The sequence below is a fragment of the Acipenser ruthenus genome, chromosome 43 (assembly GCF_902713425.1).
Source record: "Acipenser ruthenus chromosome 43, fAciRut3.2 maternal haplotype, whole genome shotgun sequence".
Classification (NCBI taxonomy): Eukaryota; Metazoa; Chordata; class Actinopteri; order Acipenseriformes; family Acipenseridae; genus Acipenser; species Acipenser ruthenus.
This window is the reverse complement of record NC_081231.1, coordinates 10026324-10046401: the sequence shown is the minus strand read 5'-3', so window position 1 is coordinate 10046401 and position 20078 is coordinate 10026324. Positions and strand designations below refer to the sequence as shown.

Sequence of the window (20078 nt, the reverse complement as noted above, 5' to 3'; positions counted from 1 at the left end):
GACCTGCTCCCACTGCAGCAGTTTCGCTGCCGGAGATCGTGGGGGAGGTCCGGAGACCTGCTCCCACTGCAGCACTTGTGCTGCAGAAGAGACTGTGGCCGGAGCCCCGGAAGAGGGAGCTGCCGGCTACGAAGAAGAGGGGAGGTCAGGAGACCATCCCCCAAGCAGCCTTTCCGCTGCCAGGACTGCCCCGGCTGAAGGAGTCAGTCTGGGAGCTGTCAGCACGTCTGCTGACAGCATGGCCAGTAGCAGCCTGGCTACTGGCAATATTGCCACCTGTGGGCCCCTGGAAGCCTCCCTTCCCAGCCCGAGACTTTGTCCTGGACTGCTGGATTTTTAAGGGGGGAGGTGGCCGTTGAGGCCATGTGTGCTGCGCACAGGGGGGGGTATATGTGGCAATGTGCCCCGCCCCTGTGTGCATATTATGTGTTGTATGGTGCATGCGTGTGTTAATGTTGGTGTATAGTCATTGGTACACGGGATATAAACGGGTCTGTGTTTCACGTGTGATTTAAATTGTAGATTTGTATTTAGGCACGAGGAGGGCACAAATCACTTCACGTGCTGGTTAAATGTAATATGTGAGCACGGGGTTGCACAGAATTAATTCACGTGCTGGGATTCAAGTGAATAATTAATTAGTAATTGAATCCCAGCACAACAGTATATATAGATGCACATTTCATTCAGTCGGGGTTAGGTGTTCGGTGAGTGGAGAACGGGATAGGAGACGGAGAAACTAAATAGTAAAAAAGTAAGAGCGTAAATATAAAGTGAATAACTGTCTCACTCACCGTGTTTCGTTTGTCTGTCTGTGCACTGTCTGTTCACTGTTTAGTCTGTTTTGTTTGTCTCTTTATTTTGGCGTATAGTGCCGTGTCCTGTGTTTTTGTTTCAAACCTTTTATTTTCTGTTCTGTTTATTAAATGCTGAGCGAAAGCATTCGCTCAGCTTCACCAAACTACAAATCTCTGTCTGTTTATTTCCTGCTTCTGGTCTGACGCCACCCACTCCGGCCGTCTTTGTGACAGCACATTATATTAAAACACGAGACAGAATAAATGTTCTATGAGTCGAATATATTGAATTCACAGTGTTTCCCGGTTATTTTCTTTGCTGTAAACAAGTTCCTGTGTCATGTTTTGTCTCTGTGTGTTGCTATGAAATGTCTCCGCCTTTACAAATGAAATTAAAAAAATTAGTATACGTTTAAACCGCACTTGAGAAATAAAGAATGTGTTTCCTTATATTACGTCTTTTTCTACATCTGAAACTTACAGTAGTTTTGCTTTTTTACGTTTGCGCCAACCCCCAATCCCCCTCCTCTCCTATCCTATCGTGGTGTTCTCTCATGTAATCGGTCCTCAACCAATCAAAGTGATGTGCATTAATCAACTATTTCCTCTAATGCGGAAGTAAAGACTGTAATAACACGTGTGAAAGTACTGTCAGGTGTACAGTTTGTTCAAGCAGTTTAGTTTATCGGGGAGGCTCCACTGGTACAATGCTGAACCACCTTCGACTGAGGCATCCACAGAACATCACTGAAGGATCAGTCACTGTAAGCCAGGCACGGATTACACAATTTACGCGCCCGCGGACTTGTGACCCAGTAAAAGCTGAAAGGATATCAGAACTAAATGCAGAAATGATTGCACGAGATTGCTTGCCCATTTGCACAGTGGAAGGTGATGGATTTCGCCAGTTGCTGTCTTTCATTGAGCCCGATTACAAGGTACCATCATGTCCATCCGTACTAAATCGAATACACAGTCTGTATGACACTGTGAAAACTAATTTGCAAGAAGCCCTAGATAAAGCTACACACATACGCTTGGCGACAGACTGCTGGTCATCAAGAGCACAAGATTCTTACATTTCGTTTCTCGCGCACTACATCGCTGATGAATGGGAGTTTAAAACTACAGTCTTGTATACAACAGAAATAGAAGAACGTCATACATCTGACCTACTTGCCAATTTTGTTCAAAACGTAGCAGAATCTTGGAATCTTCACGGCAAAGTTGTAGCTGCTGTTCATGATAATGCTTCAAACGTGCGGAGGCTTGGAGAAATGAGCTGCAATGCTCAGGATCATGGTTGCACTGCACACTCGCTGCAGCTTGCAGTTCAGGCTGGTCTTAAAACTGACTGCATCTCTCGCCTGCTTGGAGAAGCACGACATCTTGTGGGTCACTTTAAGCACAGCACTTGTGCTTGGAACGCGCTTCAAGAACAGCAACGAGTAATGAATCTTCCTCAACATCAGCTTGTTCAGCATGTTAAAACACGCTGGAACATCAACATTCTCATGTTGGAGCGTCTCTTGGAACAAAGGTGGGCAGTTTGTGCTGTCTTCAGTGATAGGAGAATCACCAGACTTACAGATGCCCGCACACTTGAAATAAAAGACGAGAGCTGGGAAATTGCTGAATCTCTAGCAAGCACATTAAAGCCGCTGTACTGTGCTACAACTGTTCTGTCTGGCGAGACCACTTCAAATGTGTTTGCATCTTTCATACATCCACTAATGCATGGGTTAATTAGCAACCATCTCGTTGTTTCAAATGAAGATTTGCCTTCCATCAAAGCGTTTGGGGCGATAAAGAATGAAATGCACACAGCGATCTTCCCAGCCACTGAAAACACACTCGCAGCCGTCGACAACGAAGCCTCCACCTCTCAAACAGAGAGCGAAACAACCCCACCTGCAAAGAAAGGCTGTGAGGATCCCCGCTCAACTCTGTGTTTTCTTCTAGGGAGACAGCGCGAAGCTCCACCGGCATCAAATGTAAATGAACGAGAGCTTGAGCAGTACCTATGTGAACCCCATTTGGATGTTGAAAGTAACCCACTGAAGTGGTCGGCAGTGAATGATCACAAATACCCGCGACTGGCAAAAATTGGACGCAAATACCTCACCGTGCCAGCTACTTCAGTACCAGTCGAGAGACTTTTTTAAAGGCTGGGAATATTGTGACAGAGCTGAGAAGTTCACTGGACCCAGAAAATGTTGACAAACTAGTTTTCTTGCAGAAGAATCTAAAAAGTGGATTTTACCGTTGAAGTACGCTATCTAAGTTTCTTCCCCTTACGTTTTCATTTTATTTTTTGTAAATTATTTGGTTATTTAGCAGACGCCTTTATCCAAGGCGACTTACAGAGACTCGGGTGTGTGAACTATGCATCAGCTGCAGAGTCACTTACAAGTGCGTCTCACCCGAAAGATGGAGCACAAGGAGGTTAAGTGACTTGCTCAGGGTCACACAATGAGTCACTGGCTGAGGTGGGATTTGAACCGGGGACCTCCTGATTACAAGCCCTTTTCTTTAACCACTGGACCACACAGCCTGTAAATACATAACAAATGAAAGAAACTCTTTGATTTTGGACTAAAGTTTTCGGAACTAAAGTTTTTTTGGACTAAAGTTTTCTGACATGGATTATTTGAAGTTTGAGGACTGCAGTTTAATGTAAAAAAGATAAATGTATTCTCTGAAAAAAGGCACAAGACAAGTATAAAGGTAAGATCAGTTTTTCTTCATATTATAAATTTATATATGCTTATTATGTTTGACTGTGTGAATCTGTCAGAAATACTTAAAATACAACACAGATTAAAATGGGTCTTAAAATAATGCAATGTGAAGTTACTAACACATAAATTGTTTGCCCGTTTAAACGGTTAAACGACCGATTAACTCTGGGTTTAAACGTTTAGTCAATTAAACGTAGATTTACAGCCTTATTATTGGAACAACTGCAGACTTTTTATTATGACATGAACTGATCAATACTATAAAATAATAAAACCTGCATGACCCATGTTGTTATTATTATTAAAAGCAATGGTTAGCTGTGTGTTTGTTGAAAACACTAAAGGGTGTTTGTAACACTTCAAACCAGATAGGAGTTATAGAAATGAATAATAAATCAACAAGCATATCAGCCTCTAGCAAACAAGTAGTAAAGTGAACCAGTACCTGATGCAGCAAGAATCCATTTCCAGACTAGAAGAAAGAAAAAGCTGTCATTCATCTTCCCCGGGGACACCAGTGCAAGGTCTTTGTATTCCAACGACCAGAAGAATGGATAGAGTTTCTCATTGGGATTGAACTCCATGTCAGTGAAAGTGTAGATGTGAGATCTGGTCTCCACATTGTAAAAGGAGAGCTGCCCTTCCTCATAATCCAGATACACCCCCAGCTTCTGGGGCTTCAGGCTCGGGGGGAGGGGGGTCTGGGGGTCAGTGAGAGCAGTGAACTCATCTTTATCTTCATCTCCACTCCACCCCACAGTCCAGTAACCCTGCTGGGGGGTCATGCTGAACTTCCCCTTCTTCGGGGCAGACTCTCTGCTGACTCCTAATCTCCAGAATGTATTCTCTCCCACCCCCAGCTCCCAGTAGTGTCTCCCTGAACTGAAGCCCTCCTTGCCCAGCACACAGCGCCTGTAATCAAATCTCTGGGGATTGTTATGATCCTGCCTTTTACTTTTCACGTGTTTCTCATCCACAGGCAGGGTGAGCCGGGGGTGTGCTGTATCGAGGTCCAGTGTCAAACTGTCAACTGTGAAGAAGTGAGGAGACAATAATAATAATAATAATAACAATAATAATAATAATAATAATAATAATAATAATAATAATAATAATAATAATAATAATAATAATAATAATAATCCATCCATTATCTGTAACCGCTTAATCCTATAGAGGGTTGCGGTGAGCCGGAGCCTAACCTGACAGACACAGGGGTGCAAGGTCTACACCCTGGATGGGACGCCAGTCCATCGCAGGGCAACTAAGAGGCAATTTAGAGAGGCCAATCCACCTAGCCAGCATGTCTTTGGACTGTGGGAGGAAACCAGAGTACCTGGAGGAAACCCAGCGAACACGGGGAGAACATGCAAACTCCACACAGACAGACCCGAGTCCGGACTCAAACCCAGGACCCTGGAGCTATGAGGCAGCAGCGCTAACCACCACGCCACAGTGCCGCCCATAATAATAATAATAATAATAATAATAATAATAATAATAATAATAATAATAATAATAATAAAGTGAGTGTTTATAGTGTGCTCTCTGTATCAATTATATGGCCAGAGGTAAAAAAGCAATGTGGCAGAACACACCACACAATATACATACCTAGGCCTGACCATCAGTGCATCACTGAGCTTTAACCTGGCAGTGAATGCACTAAAAGAAAAAAGCCTGCAGAGCTTTTTATACCATCAAAAGGAGGCTTTATAAAATAAATCTACCTGTCAGAATCTGGCAAGAGTTATCCAGTACAAGTCCCTTCTAACCCAAGAGCTCAGCCCAGGGTCCTGAATCTCAATGCACTAACCCACACTAACACTAACCAGCTTCAGGACAGCTCTGCTACAGCACTGCCAATCAGAGTCAACCAAACTGTAACACAAATCAAAAACTCCTATCTGGAACATTGGGACAAAGAAACAAAAACCCCAAATAAACTGGATTGCTATCGAGCCCTAAAAAGAGACTTTACTCTGGAGGGGATCTCTTCTCTGTCAGAGATACAAAGCAGAGGCAGATCCTGACCAAGTACAGGCTCAGTGACCACAGCCTGGCCATTGAAAAAGGCCGACACAGGCAGACCTGGCTACCCAGAGAGAACAGGCTCTGTGGTCACTGTGAGACAGGAGAGGTCGAGACAGAGATGCACTTTCTCCTGCACTGTGAGAAATACAACCAAACAAGAGACAAATTCCTTAAAAAAAATGACTATTTCCCTCCCACACTTCCCACAATTGGCTGACCCAGAAAAACTGTCAGTCCTACTGGGAACGGGACACACAGCCCCACTGGCTGCCCAGTATGTGTGCGCCTGTCACAGCCTGAGGGACACACAGTGAACACTCTGCACAGGACGTTACTTCAATAACACTACTCTGAGTTACATTCTATATACCAGCGGTCATTATTATTATTATTATTATTATTATTATTATTATTATTATTATTATTATTATTATTTTTGTTGTTATTGTTGTTGTAAATCTATTGTTCATATGATATGTAATGTAATTGTTTTGGCAATACTGCTGGTGTCCCATGCCAATAAAGGAGAGGGAGGGAGAGATGGGAGAGATGGGAGAGGGAGGGAGGGGAGAGAGGGGCAGATGAGAGAGTAGAGAGGGAGGGGAGGAGAGAGGGAGAGGAGAATATGATGGAGGGAGGGAGAGGACAGACAGGTGAGGGGGACAGTGGAGAGGGACGGTAGGTAGGGAGGGAGAGTAAAGGTGAAGGAGGTACAGGGAGAGAGGGAAGGGAGAGAGAGGAGATAGAAAGGAGGGTATGATTATTATTATTATTTATTTCTTAGCAGACGCCCTTATCCAGGGCGACTTACAATCGTAAGCAAATCGTATGATGGTGGGAGGGAGAGGAGAGAGGACAGAGGGAGGGAGAGATAGAGGAGGGTATGGTGATGGGAGAGGAGAGAGATGGAAGAGGAGAAAAAGGAGAGGGAGGGAGAGGAGAGAGAGGAGGGTATGATGGAGGGAGGGAGAGGGAGAGGAGAGGGGAGGAGAGAGAGGAAGGACTAGTCACATGACACCCCCCCACTCCTCCACATACACAGGAGAGAAGGGTTGTGTCGTGTGTGAAGTTGTGAGAGGGCTCGATTAGGGCGGGTTTGATAATTTAAAGCGATTTGCACCCCTGTCAAGGATGCTGGGTTCAGGATCAAAGGTTTCAGTGTCATCTTACACACATGAATGTGCATCAGGGCAGACTGAGGCTGATAGGCGGGATCGATATTTGGTTTTTAAACTGTGGAAGCCCACGCTAACAAGCAGCACTGCTTAACTCTTTAAGGACCAAGCATTTATAATGTGGTTAACCCTTTAAGGACCAAACATTCATAATGTGGTTAACCGTTTAAGGACCAAGCATTTATAATGTGGTTAACCCTTTAAGGACCAAACATTTATAATGTGGTTAACCGTTTAAGGACCAAGCATTTATAATGTGGTTAACCCTTTAAGGACCAAACATTTATAATGTGGTTAACCGTTTAAGGACCAATCATTTATAATGTGGTTAACCCTTTTTTGGTAGTAGTTGACTCTCTTCCTATAAAAATTCACTAAACATCTATTTTTACAGTAGCATCTTGGAACTCTTATTTTCTTCTGAACACTCTGTGAAGCATTATAAAGCACTTCAGAAACCAGACAAGCTTTTCACTTTTTTTTCAAAACGATATTTCGTTTCTTTTCTTTTTTAACGTTACGTATTTTTCTATTATTTTGTATTCTGCTTAGAGATACATGTATAAAAATGTCTTATTCTATGACCCGAGGGACCTTCCAATACTTCCTGAAAGTTTTGTTGAAAAATATTGATGTTTTTTGGGCAAATTACAAAAGACACTGTTTCACCTGAGTGATTGCAATGACAGAATACACGTTTATCCTCAGGGTCTTTAGAAGCAATAATGGACACTACTCTCGATTATTTACTCAAAATAAATATCTATAAATAAAATAATAGTTCTTCACTCCATTATTATCAGCAATAAGGACAAAATATTAAATAAATGTAGTTCCTGAAACATGAACCCCTATATCCACTCGTTTGATATTTAGAAATGTTGTAAAAACATATACAGTGCCTATAGAAAGTCTACACCCCCTTTCAAAATGTTCACCTTTTGTTGCCTTATAGCCTGGAATTAAAATGCATACATTTTTTTTTCATTTATCTACACATCCTACCCCACAACTTCCAAGTGAAAAAAATATTCTAGAAATTTGTAGAAAATGAATTAAAAATAAATACTGAAATAGCTTGGTTGGATAAGTGTCCACTCCCCTTGTAGCAGCAATCCTAAATTAGCTCAGGTGTAACCAATCGCTTTTAAAATCACACACCAAGTTAAGTGGCCTCCACCTGTGTTAAATTGCAGTGATTCACATGATTTTAGGATAAATTCAGCAGTTCCTGTAGGTTCCCTGTGCTGGGTAGTGCATTTCAAAGCAAAGACTCAACCATGAGCACCAAGGAGCTTTCAAAAGAACTCTGGGACAAAGTTGTTGAAAGGCACAGATCAGGGGATGGGTATAAAAAATATCAAAGGCCTTGAATATCCCTTGGAGCACGGTCAAGATGGTTATTAAGAAGTGGAAGGTGTATGGCACCACCAAAACCCTGCCTAGATCAGGCCATCCCTCCAAACTGCATGACCGAGTAAGAAGGAGACTGATCAGAGAGGCTACCAAGAGGCCAATGGCAACTTTGCAAGAGCTACAGGCTTTTATGGCCAAGACTGGTCAAAGTGTGCATGTGACAACAATATCCCAAGCACTCCACAGTGGAGAGGTAGGGGAAGAGAGGAGAGAGGTAAAGAGAGAGGGGGAGAGGAGAGGCAGGGGAAGAGAGGAGAGAGGTGAAGAGAGAGGGGGAGAGGAGAGGCAGGGGAAGAGAGGAGAGAGGTGAAGAGAGAGGGGGAGAGGAGAGGCAGGGGAAGAGGAGAGAGGTGAAGAGAGAGGGGAGAGGAGAAGCAGTAGAAGAAAGGGGAGAGGTGAAGAGAGAGGGGGAGATGAGAGGCAGGGGAAGAGAGGTGAGAGGTGAAGAGAGAGGAGGAGAGGAGAGGCAGGGGAAGAGAGGGGAGAGGTGAAGAGAGAGGGGGAGAGGAGAGGCAGGGGAAGAGAGGAGAGAGGTGAAGAGAGAGGGGGAGAGGAGAGGCAGGGGAAGAGAGGAGAGAGGTGAAGAGAGAGGGGGAGAGGAGAGGCAGGGGAAGAGGAGAGAGGTGAAGAGAGAGGGGAGAGGAGAAGCAGGGGAAGAAAGGGGAGAGGTGAAGAGAGAGGGGGAGATGAGAGGCAGGGGAAGAGAGGTGAGAGGTGAAGAGAGAGGAGGAGAGGAGAGGCAGGGGAAGAGAGGAGAGAGGTGAAGAGAGAGGGGGAGAGGAGAGGCAGGGGAAGAGGAGAGAGGTGAAGAGAGAGGGGGAGAGGAGAGGCAGGGGAAGAGAGGTGAGAGGTGAAGAGAGAGGGGGAGAGGAGAGGCAGGGGAAGAGAGGGGAGAGGTGAAGAGAGAGGGGAGAGGAGAGGCAGGGGAAGAGAGGTGAGAGGTGAAGAGAGAGGAGGAGAGGAGAGGCAGGGGAAGATGAGAGAGGTGAAGAGAGAGGGGGAGAGGAGAGGCAGGGGAAGAGAGGGGAGAGGTGAAGAGAGAGGTGGAGAGGAGGCAGGGGAAGAGAGGAGAGAGGTGAAGAGAGAGGGGGAGAGGAAAGGCAGGGGAAGATGAGAGAGGTGAAGAGAGAGGGGGAGAGGAGAGGCAGGGGAAGAGAGGAGAGAGGTGAAGAGAGAGGGGGAGAGGAGAGGCAGGGGAAGAGGGGGAGAGGTGAAGAGAGAGGGGGAGAAGAGAGGCAGGGGAAGAGAGGAGAGAGGTGAAGAGAGGGGGAGAGGAGAGGCAGGGAAAGATGAGAGAGGTGAAGAGAGAGGGGGAGAGGAGAGGCAGGGGAAGAGATGGGAGAGGTGAAGAGAGAGGTGGAGAGGAGAGAGGTGAAGAGAGGCAGGGGAAGAGAGGAGAGAGGTGAAGAGAGGCAGGGGAAGAGAGGAGAGAGGTGAAGAGAGAGGGGGAGAGGAGAGGCAGGGAAAGATGAGAGAGGTGAAGAGAGAGGGGGAGAGGAGAGGCAGGGGAAGAGATGGGAGAGGTGAAAAGAGAGGTGGAGAGGAGGCAGGGGAAGAGACAGGGAGAGGTGAAGAGAGAGGAGGAGAGGAGAGTCAGGGGAAGAGAGGAGAGAGGTGAAGAGAGAGGGGGAGAGGAGAGGCAGGGGAAGAGGGGGAGAGGTGAAGAGAGAGGGGGAGAAGAGAGGCAGGGGAAGAGAGGAGAGAGGTGAAGAAAGGGGGAGAGGAGAGGCAGGGGAAGAGAGGGAGAGGGAGGAAAGTAAAACAGAAGGAAGGAGAAGAGATGAGGGAGAAAAGGAGAGATGAAGAGGAGGAGAAGAGAGGGGGAGAGGTGAAGCAGGGGAAGAGGGAGAGGGAGGACAGTAAAACAGAGAAGGAAGGGGAAGAGATGAGGGAGAAAAGGAGAGATGAAGAGGAGGAGGAGGCGGTAGATAAAAGGGGAAGGGTGTAAGAGAGCGAGAGGGAGGACAGTAAGATGGGAAGAAAAGAGAGAGGGGAGAACATGACTTTAAAAAAACTGTAGAGCAGAGAGGAGATGCCCACTGTCAACGACCAAATTAAATCAGTTGTTGACAGTGGGCTGTCCCTCTGTACTAGAAAAAACTGTTATACCAAAAATCAATCAGAAATATCAGACTTCAGAAACACATAGTAAACTTAAAGAGTACCTGATGCCTTGTGAATCCACTGCCAGACTAGAAAAATGAAAGAAAAATAGATGAAATATTCTTAACAGTAGAATGCAACACCTGAAAATCAACAAAACTGCAACAGTGAGAAATACCTGAATCAGGGATGCATCTCCCAGCACCTGTGTGAAGAGATAAAGACAGAGTCGGCAAAGAATTGAATCAATATTCCAGCTGGAAGTACAGATGAATCTCTTTAAAGATCCAGTATCACAGTCTAAACTTCATAGTGTTGTTCATGCATTCATTTTCAATTATTAACAATGCTACCTTCCCTGTAAAAGTTCCCATGCTGTGTTCTGCTTGTGAAAGTTCCCATGCTGTGTTTTGCTTGTGAAAGTTCCCATGCTGTGTTTTGCTTGTGAAAGTTCCCATGCTGTGTTCTGCTTGTGAAAGTTCCCATGCTGTGTTTTGCTTGTGAAAGTTCCCATGCTGTGTTTTGCTTGTAAAAGTTCCTATGCTGTGTTTTGCTTGTGAAAGTTCCCATGCTGTGTTTTGCTTGTGAAAGTTCCCATGCTGTGTTTTGCTTGTGAAAGTTCCCATGCTGTGTTTTGCTTGTGAAAGTTCCCATGCTGTGTTTTGTGATTCTCTCGTTTCCCATTTCGGAGAGACTCGTCTCCTTGTTGGGTTCCCTGAGTGAATCCTTCATGGATTTTCAATCTCCATCCCGGAAATACAATTCCACCCGTCAAAGTGCAACTTGAAATAACATCGATAAAATACTGCCTCCTTGTCATTGGAGGAGAACGACACTCAGGCTAGCGCTGTTCTAAAATGACTAGTGAGGATATCAATACTGAGAATCATGTTTATTATAAACATTGCTGATTATTTATCAAGAGATGTCTTCTCAAGACAGGTGGTCCTGACCACAGTCGAGAATAAAAGGATAAATACAGACAAAATAAAATATAGAAATAATGTCTAGTCTACACAGTCAAAAGTGACAGTTATTAAAACTAATAACAACAACAATACACATTTATTAAAAAAGAAAGGTGAAATGCTGTTTTATTTATTTTAGAGACGCTTTTCAGAGTTAGTTGTTATTTTAATAATTCAGCTGTGTTTGTAAGTCTTTTTTTCGATTATTACAGTAACATAAAAACCTGAATTAATGAATAAAACGACAGCACACAGTGCCAGAATGATAGTTCAGAGAGACCAGGCTTCTGGTTTAGAAAAGGGCACGAGATGATAACTGCACACTGGTTCTGACTGATCTTGGTAATTCATGTTCTGTATACAATTACCCTTGCAGTAGCATTTACAGAAATAAAAAACGATTTAATAGTGTGTAAAATACAAAAAACATGTCTAAACCAACGGGCCATTGAGTTCACTCATCCCAGGTGACACGGCTGCACTTGAACCAGGCAGACCGTTTCCTAGCAGCCTGAGCAGCTACGTGTGGAAAAGTGAGCTCAGGGAAACTCTTCATTGAGAATAATAGGTGCATCTACTGAAGTTTATCATGGTGCTACCTGACTGGAAAGAATGAAGGCGCTAATTCAGGGACTGCAGCCAAAAATGAAAACAATAACACCAAGCTTTGAGTAATAATGATAGATACACTCATAGAAATACAGAGTGAAGCCAAAAATGAAAACACCACCAAGCTTCTGGACAGTAAAACTGCCAAAAAAGTCCTGAAAGTTATTTCAAGTGAAACAGCACAGCAAGGTCCAATACATCTTCCAGGTATTGTTATAACTTATATGAACGTGCAACAGGGCGAGCAGCCCTGTACATTGTTTTGTTTATTTTTAGAATGCAGTGTATTCTGTATTTGTTTTGTTTTATGATTTGTTTTATTGTATTTATATGACGGCGAGCGCCGTATGTTTTGTTATTGTTTGTATTTTGACGGCGTAGCCGGTTTGTTTTGTTTAGCCCCATCCACAACATAATTAAAACTCGTGCAGAAGGTGGCCATCTCCCGAATTAATTAGGTGATTTAATTTGTTGCTAATCGGGAGATGGTCACCTGTTATAAAAGCCTGCAGCTCTCTAGCTCGGTGTGGGTGTTTGGAGCGAGAGGAGAGAACGAGAGGAGAGAACGAGAGGAGAGAACGAGAGGAGAGAACGAGAGGAGAGAACGAGAGGAGAGAACGAGAGGAGAGAACGAGAGGAGAGAACGAGAGGAGAGAAACAAAACGAAACAAAACGAAACTTAAAACTCCAGGAACAGTGAAGGCATTTGCTCAGCCTGACCTGGGTTTTGTTATTTATTTTGTGTTCGAGATTTGTTTCTGTTTAACCTTTTTATTTCTGCTCTGCGAGCAAGTGTTTATTTTTGTTTAAATATTTATTTTTGGATTATTTAAATAAAACGGCGCCCGCGCCACTGCACCGTACCTTTTGTTTTGTTGTGCCTTCTTCTGGTCTGACGTCACCACTCGTCATCCCTGTCACAGAACGCTATTGTCTTTCAAACAGGAATGTGAGGATTCTGAGTTCTCTGTCATCAAGACAATCTTGTGCTTGGACTGTCAGAGATGAATTATAACATGTTGCAGGTTTGCCGTACTCACCAATATTCTGAGATTTCAGCATTCCCTAAAAAACAACGACAATTCAGTCAAGAGAGAAACAACTGAATGTGTACCAGCTGTCAATTCATTACACATTGCCCTGTGTTAATATATGTGACTGTCTGAGTGTTTTCTTTATCAATTCATTATACTTCATTATACATTGCCCTGTGTTAATATATATGTGCCATTTGACAGAGACTTGTAGTAGTTGACGTGTTTGTAAAATAGCACAGATATTAACACAGGGCAAAGTATTATTAAGTGCAGTTTAATAAAAGGATTGCTTGTCTGCTAATGAATAGAAATGATCATCTCCCTATCCCTGTGTGCTCCACTGTGACACAAAGCACATGTACAAGTATATAGCTGAGTTCTGCTGTGGGTTTATCTTGCTGCTCTCACCTTGTATGTCTTCTTCTTGATCAGGGCCCACATGATGAACTCCATGATGGGTAAGATGTTACTCAGCTTGCCTTGTTTCCACTCCTTCACCAGCTCTGCAAGACCCTGTTCCACAGCCTCCCCCGCTGAGACAGAGTTCTGGTTAAAGAGAAAATAGATTAGGGGATAAGGAGTGTTCACTCCAGACCACAGTGTGTCAGGAACTCCAGAGAAGGTTTTGGGCAACGTTTTAAAATGAATCACACAAGTATGTCAGTATCATACATCCCTGCCATGGCTGTGAATTCAAAACAGTAGAGCACTCTGCTATCTCCCTGTCAACACTGCATACCAATCTAAATGGAGCCTCACTGTGAAAAACTACCTGATATCAGAGGTGAAATTTACTAAATTCATCTATCCCCATTGTAGCAGCAAATGACTGCATGTGCTTACATTATAGCAGTGATTAACTCATGAATGAAAAATAAAAAGATATCCTGTTCAGAACAGATCACTAGCAGTGTGGGTGTGTAGGAATGAGATACAGGAACCTCTTTTGAGATGCACTCATGGACAGTGTGTTCAGAACAGATCACTAGCAGTGTGGGTGTGGAGGAATGAGATACAGGAACCTCTTTTGAGATGCACTCATGGACAGTATGTTCAGAACAGATCACTAGCAGTGTGGGTGTGGAGGAATGAGATACAGGAACCTCTTTTGAGATGCTCTCATGGACAGTATGTTCAGAACAGATCACTAGCAGTGTGGGTGTGGAGGAATGAGATACAGGAACCTCTTTTGAGATGCACTCATGGACAGTATGTTCAGAACAGATCACTAGCAGTGTGGGTGTGTAGGAATGAGATACAGGAACCTCTTTTGAGATGCACTCATGGACAGTATGTTCAGAACAGATCACTAGCAGTGTGGGTGTGTAGGAATGAGATACAGGAACCTCTTTTGAGATGCTCTCATGGACAGTATGTTCAGAACAGACCACTAGCAGTGTGGGTGTGTAGGAATGAGATACAGGAACCTCTTTTGAGATGCTGTCATGGACAGTGTGTTCAGAACAGATCACTAGCAGTGTGGGTGTGGAAGAATGAGATACAGGAACCTCTTTTGAGATGCTCTCATGGACAGTATGTTCAGAACAGATCACTAGCAGTGTGGGTGTGTAGGAATGAGATACAGGAACCTCTTTTGAGATGCTGTCATGGACAGTGTGTTCAGAACAGATCACTAGCAGTGTGGGTGTGGAGGAATGAGATACAGGAACCTCTTTTGAGATGCTCTCATGGACAGTATGTTCAGAACAGATCACTAGCAGTGTGGGTGTGTAGGAATGAGATACAGGAACCTCTTTTGAGATGCTGTCATGGACAGTATGTTCAGAACAGATCACTAGCAGTGTGGGTGTGGAGGAATGAGATACAGGAACCTCTTTTGAGATGCACTCATGGACAGTATGTTCAGAACAGATCACTAGCAGTGTGGGTGTGGAGGAATGAGATACAGGAACCTCTTTTGAGCTGCACTCATGGACAGTATGTTCAGAACAGATCACTAGCAGTGTTGGTGTGTACGAATGAGATACAGGAACCTCTTTTGAGATGCTCTCATGGACAGTATGTTCACAACAGATCATTAGCAGTGTGGGTGTGGAGGAATGAGATACAGGTGCCTCTTTTGAGATGCACTCATGGACAGTATGTTCAGAACAGATCACTAGCAGTGTGGGTGTGTAGGAATGAGATACAGGAACCTCTTTTGAGATGCACTCATGGACAGTATGTTCAGAACAGATCACTAGCAGTGTGGGTGTGGAGGAATGAGATACAGGAACCTCTTTTGAGATGCACTCATGGACAGTATGTTCACAACAGATCATTAGCAGTGTGGGTGTGGAGGAATGAGATACAGGTGCCTCTTTTGAGATGCACTCATGGACAGTATGTTCAGACCCAGCTGTTGAAATGTGTTAATATCACCTCTGGCACTGTCTTCAGCTCTCTTGCCCACTGCATAATGATGTCATGACCGTCCTTCAGTCTTTGCTCCTCCTCTTGGTCCAGCTCCTCCCCCTGTTTCTTCCCCGCCCCCTCACTCAGCTCCTCCCCCTCTGGTCCTGGGAGATCCTCTTTGTTTCTCAGCTCTGCTCCTTTTCTTTGCTCAACCTGTCCAGCACTCTGGCTTTGCTTTGGTGTCTATGAACACAACAAATCCAGACTAGATATCAGTGTTCTCAGGGCAGCAGCTCCCCTTCTCTGTGAAATCAGCCAGCAGAACAGAGGGGATAACACTTGCAATATCTAGCTCACTGACTGACTGATTAATTTGGTCGTCAGTCTGCATCCTCGTCACGTCCCTTATAATGGTTTACTTTTGTATGAGATGGTGAAGGCACATGCAAGCATGGGAAATTACAGCAAATACAACACATGGTAGAAGTATTATTCGGATCAAGCTGCTTACAATCAGGTGAGGGTCATTGGTGTTGATTGAGCTGATTTACCATCAGAGTGAAATGAGTGAAGAAACAGCTGCTTGGGTTTGTGCTGCTTTATTAGAACATGAAATCCACACAATTACTGTGCAAAGTGTGACTTTTTCTTCAAAGCATCTTCTTCAGTTGTTTCACTTGGAATGGTCAAACAGCCCAATCAAAACCAATGAGAACCACCAGTGATGAGCTTCATCTGAATAATTAAATCCCTTTATGCAGCACTATGTAATAATATGGGAAACTGCTAAATTACTCTGAAAAGTGTGACTTTAAGAGTATTACTTCTGTACTATATAAAAGAAAATTACATCTCCCTGACAACCTGATTGTCTGTGAACCTGATTCTCAGCTCTCACTGCACCCTGCCTGTGAACCTGATTCTCAGCTCTCACTGCACCCTGCCTGTGAACCTGATTCTCAGCTCTCACTGCCTGTGAACCTGATTCTCAGCTCTCACTGCCTGTGAACCTGATTCTCAGCTCTCACTGCACCCTGCCTGTGTACCTGGTTCTCAGCTCTCACTGCCTGTGAACCTGATTCTCAGCTCTCACTGCACCCTGTCTGTGAACCTGATTCTCAGCTCTCACTACCTGTGAACCTGATTCTCAGCTCTCACTGCCTGTGAACCTGATTCTCAGCTCTCACTGCCTGTGAACCTGATTCTCAACTCTCACTGCACCCTGCCTGTGAACCTGATTCTCAGCTCTCACTGCACCCTGCCTGTGAACCTGATTCTCAGCTCTCACTGCACCCTGCCTGTGAACCTGATTCTCAGCTCTCACTGCACCCTGCCTGTGAACCGGATACTCAGCTCTCACTGCACCCTGTCTGTGAACCTGATTCTCAGCTCTCACTGCCTGTGAACCTGATTCTCAGCTCTCACTGCACCCTGCCTGTGAACCTGATTCTCAGCTCTCACTGCACTCTATCTCCACTTCGAGCTTCATTCTCTGTGACTCTCTTTACCTGGACCAGCTTGTCCAAATCGCCAGCCCATTTCATGATGAAGCAGCGACACTCTTCCAGGCTGCACGTATCCTCACTGGACACAGGGGTAGGTATGGCAGAGTTCTGAAATCAATCAATAAGAAATCTTTAAAACAATGAATTTAACCACAAGCACTGCAGAAACCAGTGATTTTAATTTAAATTGAACAGGAATGAAACAACAAAGAAACTCCTAAACTGCACCTAACTGTTGCTGTCAAAGCTGCCTCTCTGTATCTTCAAGACACCGTTTAACTTCTTCGTTAGGTAAATGAAGGAGAGTCAACCCCAAAGACACACACACTCCCCTCACCCCTTCAAACACACACACACTCCCCTCACCCCTTCAAACACACACACACACACACTCCCCTCACCCCTTCAAACACACACACACTCCCCTCATCCCTTCAAACACACACACTCCCCTCACCCCTTCAAACACACACACACACACACTCCCCTCACCCCTTCAAACACACACACACACACCTCACCCCTTCAAACACACACACACTCCCCTCACCCCTTCAAACACACACACACACCCCTCACCCCTTCAAACACACACACACACACTCCCCTCACCCCTTCAAACACACACATACACACACTCCCCTCACCCCTTCAAACACACACACACACTCCCCTCACCCCTTCAAACACACACACTCCCCTCACCCCTTCAAACACACACACACACACACACACACACACACACTCCCCTCACCCCTCCCTCTCTCTACCTTCAAGACACTGTTTAACTCCTTTGTTAGCTCTGTATAATAATCTCATGTGTTTTCTGGTTTCATCTACAGGAGAGATGGCACGGAACGGCATCCCACAATTCAAGCTAAGATAGAACTCTTTGGCATTTCAAACAGCAGTAACTCATTTAAGACACAGATACTCACTGACTCTCGAGGTTAAACTGGTAGTACTGTAGTCAGGAATATTAGGCTGTAACAGGGCGAGCAGCCCTGTATATTGTTTATTTATTTTTAGATCGGGGTCTCCCCCTCCGCCCCTGTGCAGATTGTTTTGTATTGTTTATTTATTTTTTTTGTATTTAAATGTATGACGGCGAGCGCCGTATGTTTTGGTATTGTTTTGTATTTTGACGGCGTAGCCATTTGTTATTATTTAGTAACGTGGAGGGGAAGCCCCATCCACATGTTGTAATTAAAACCCGTGCAGATTGTGGCCGAGGGGTAATAGGATGATTTGCTAATTGGTTAAACCCCTCGGCCATGATATAAAAAGCCTGCAGCTCTCGGCACTCAAGGTGGGTGTTGTAGGTGCGGAGAGAGCGAGACGGAGATTGAAAACGAAAAACGAAACTAACCAAGGATAGCGTCAGTGAAGGCGATTGCCCAGCCTGACGGGTTGTAGTGTTCGTGACTTTATTTTGTTTAAACCTTTTATTTTGCTCTGTGAGCGAGTGTTTTGTGTTTGAATATTTTATTTATTTTTGGATTATTTAAATAAAACGGCGCAAGCCTTTTGAACTGCAGTACTTCCCCGGTGTCAGTATTTTTGTTCCTGCTTCTGCCTGACGTCAGACCACTCGTCATCCCTGTCACATAGGCATATAGAATGCAGATGGACACTACATTTGTTTATTAGAATTGGTGCCTCTGTGGGTTTGAATTGAACTGCTAGACTCTCTCAGTAGAGGCACAAAGATGAGCCGTGTGTGTGTTTTTGTGTTGCTGGGGTTTAAATGATTGAATAGCCTCTTCCCACAATCCTTTTCACAATCCTCAAATCACATGCCAGTGTTCTTTATTGCTTAATTACATTTAAAAATGGAATTCAATTAAACTTGGACTACACCTACTTGTTGCTGTCAATGCTTTTTCTACTCTGTTCCGTATTCTATACATGAACATCTTTGTTGGCTACATTAATTACCAATCCCCCCACCCCCTACACACACACCCCTCCCTCCGTACCTTCAAGACTCCTAAGCTTTTTGCTTTATCTGACACGATGACATGCTGACACCCCTCTTTAGCCCCTTTCTTCCCCCTCTGCCTCTCTTCTCTCCTGTAACCTCAGGACTCGCCTTTTCACCCCCCTCTCCACCTCTCTGTAATAACCAATACTGCTCACTCCTCTATCCCTCCTTCCCTCTCTCCCCTCCCTCTCTGTACCTTCACGACTCTGTTCATCTCCTTTGCCAGCTCCATGATGGAGTGTCGACACTCTTCCAGGCTCCATTCACCAACCTCTTGATGTCTGGACTTTCTATCAGACCCCTGTGGAATGAGTGAATAATTACAAACCTTCAGGATGGGTTCAGATCTTCACTATTCTACTGTAGATGCTCACATGCAGATTACTAAAATAGATTCATATATAAAACTACTGTAGTTTGGCATGGCTAATACAAGTTGTCAATTCAGTCAAGCTAGGAAAGGGCTAACAGAGGTGGGTTAGTGAAAACCCCTGTATAAAAGCATAGGTGATTACAGAAGGCTGCAGCATTGCTGGTGTGCAGGGAAAGCAGAGACACATGGGACTCAGATTGATCCAGAAGGCTGCAGCATTGCTGGTGTGCAGGGAAAGCAGAGACACATGGGACTCAGATTGATCCAGAAGGCTGCAGCATTGCTGGTGTGCAGGGAAAGCAGAGACACATGGGACTCAGATTGATCCAGAAGGCTGCAGCATTGCTGGTGTGCAGGGAAAGCAGAGACACATGGGACTCAGGTTTATCCAGAAGGCTGCAGCATTGCTGGTGGTGAGTAGCGAGTGTGTTCTATTTTATTGCTTGGTTTGAGAACTTGTTTATATATTTATGAGTATGTTTTGGTTTAAAGTGCAGGGAAGCAGAAACACACGGGACTTCTGGATATATTGCTGTGCTCGTGGGGGTGAGTAGATTAGCTCATTCTCATTTTTGTGTTATTTATTAAATCGCAGACTCACCATTGTTTATTTTCTCTTAGTGCTTGTTGTAATCATACAGTATTATACGTGGAGAAGTGTTGTGCACACAGAGTAGCTACCTTGTGCTTGGAGTCGGTTAAGGTATTCTCTGAGGATACTTGATTCTGTTTCATTACTTTTTAAACATTAAGCTGCTGTGTTTTAGCTACATTGTAGAATGCCTGTTTTCTACAAGGTTTTATATATTTGAAAGGAGAAAGAGCAGTACAATACATCTGCATGTATGTGAACAAGGTGGTCAGTTCTTTACATCCATTATGTTCCTTGTTTTTCAGTTTTGTATTAGATTTGTCATGGTTTTAATTCATGTTAAGGATTTTAATTCATGATAGCAATTTTATTTTGCGTGTCACTTAGTT

General features: G+C 44.3%; 1 protein-coding gene across 7 annotated transcripts in view; it reads right to left on the bottom strand.

Annotated features, from left to right (window-relative positions):
* The window catches only part of LOC117965865 (uncharacterized), a 189850-nt gene that overhangs the window by 33251 nt on the left and 136521 nt on the right, over positions 1 to 20078 (bottom strand). For 4 of the 7 annotated variants that reach the window (XM_059011947.1, XM_059011950.1, XM_059011946.1 and 1 more), the window contains 8 exons: positions 18921 to 19025; positions 16744 to 16848; positions 15263 to 15478; positions 13289 to 13426; positions 12884 to 12908; positions 10445 to 10471; positions 10329 to 10355; positions 3984 to 4568 (listed from right to left, as the gene is read on the bottom strand). In XM_059011947.1, the coding sequence (XP_058867930.1) occupies positions 3984 to 4568; positions 10329 to 10355; positions 10445 to 10471; positions 12884 to 12908; positions 13289 to 13426; positions 15263 to 15478; positions 16744 to 16848; positions 18921 to 19025 (1228 nt within the window). The remainder of the gene's footprint in view (positions 1 to 3983; positions 4569 to 10328; positions 10356 to 10444; positions 10472 to 12883; positions 12909 to 13288; positions 13427 to 15262; positions 15479 to 16743; positions 16849 to 18920; positions 19026 to 20078) is intronic. The other 3 variants (XM_059011948.1, XM_059011951.1, XM_059011949.1) reach the window with 3 other exon arrangements.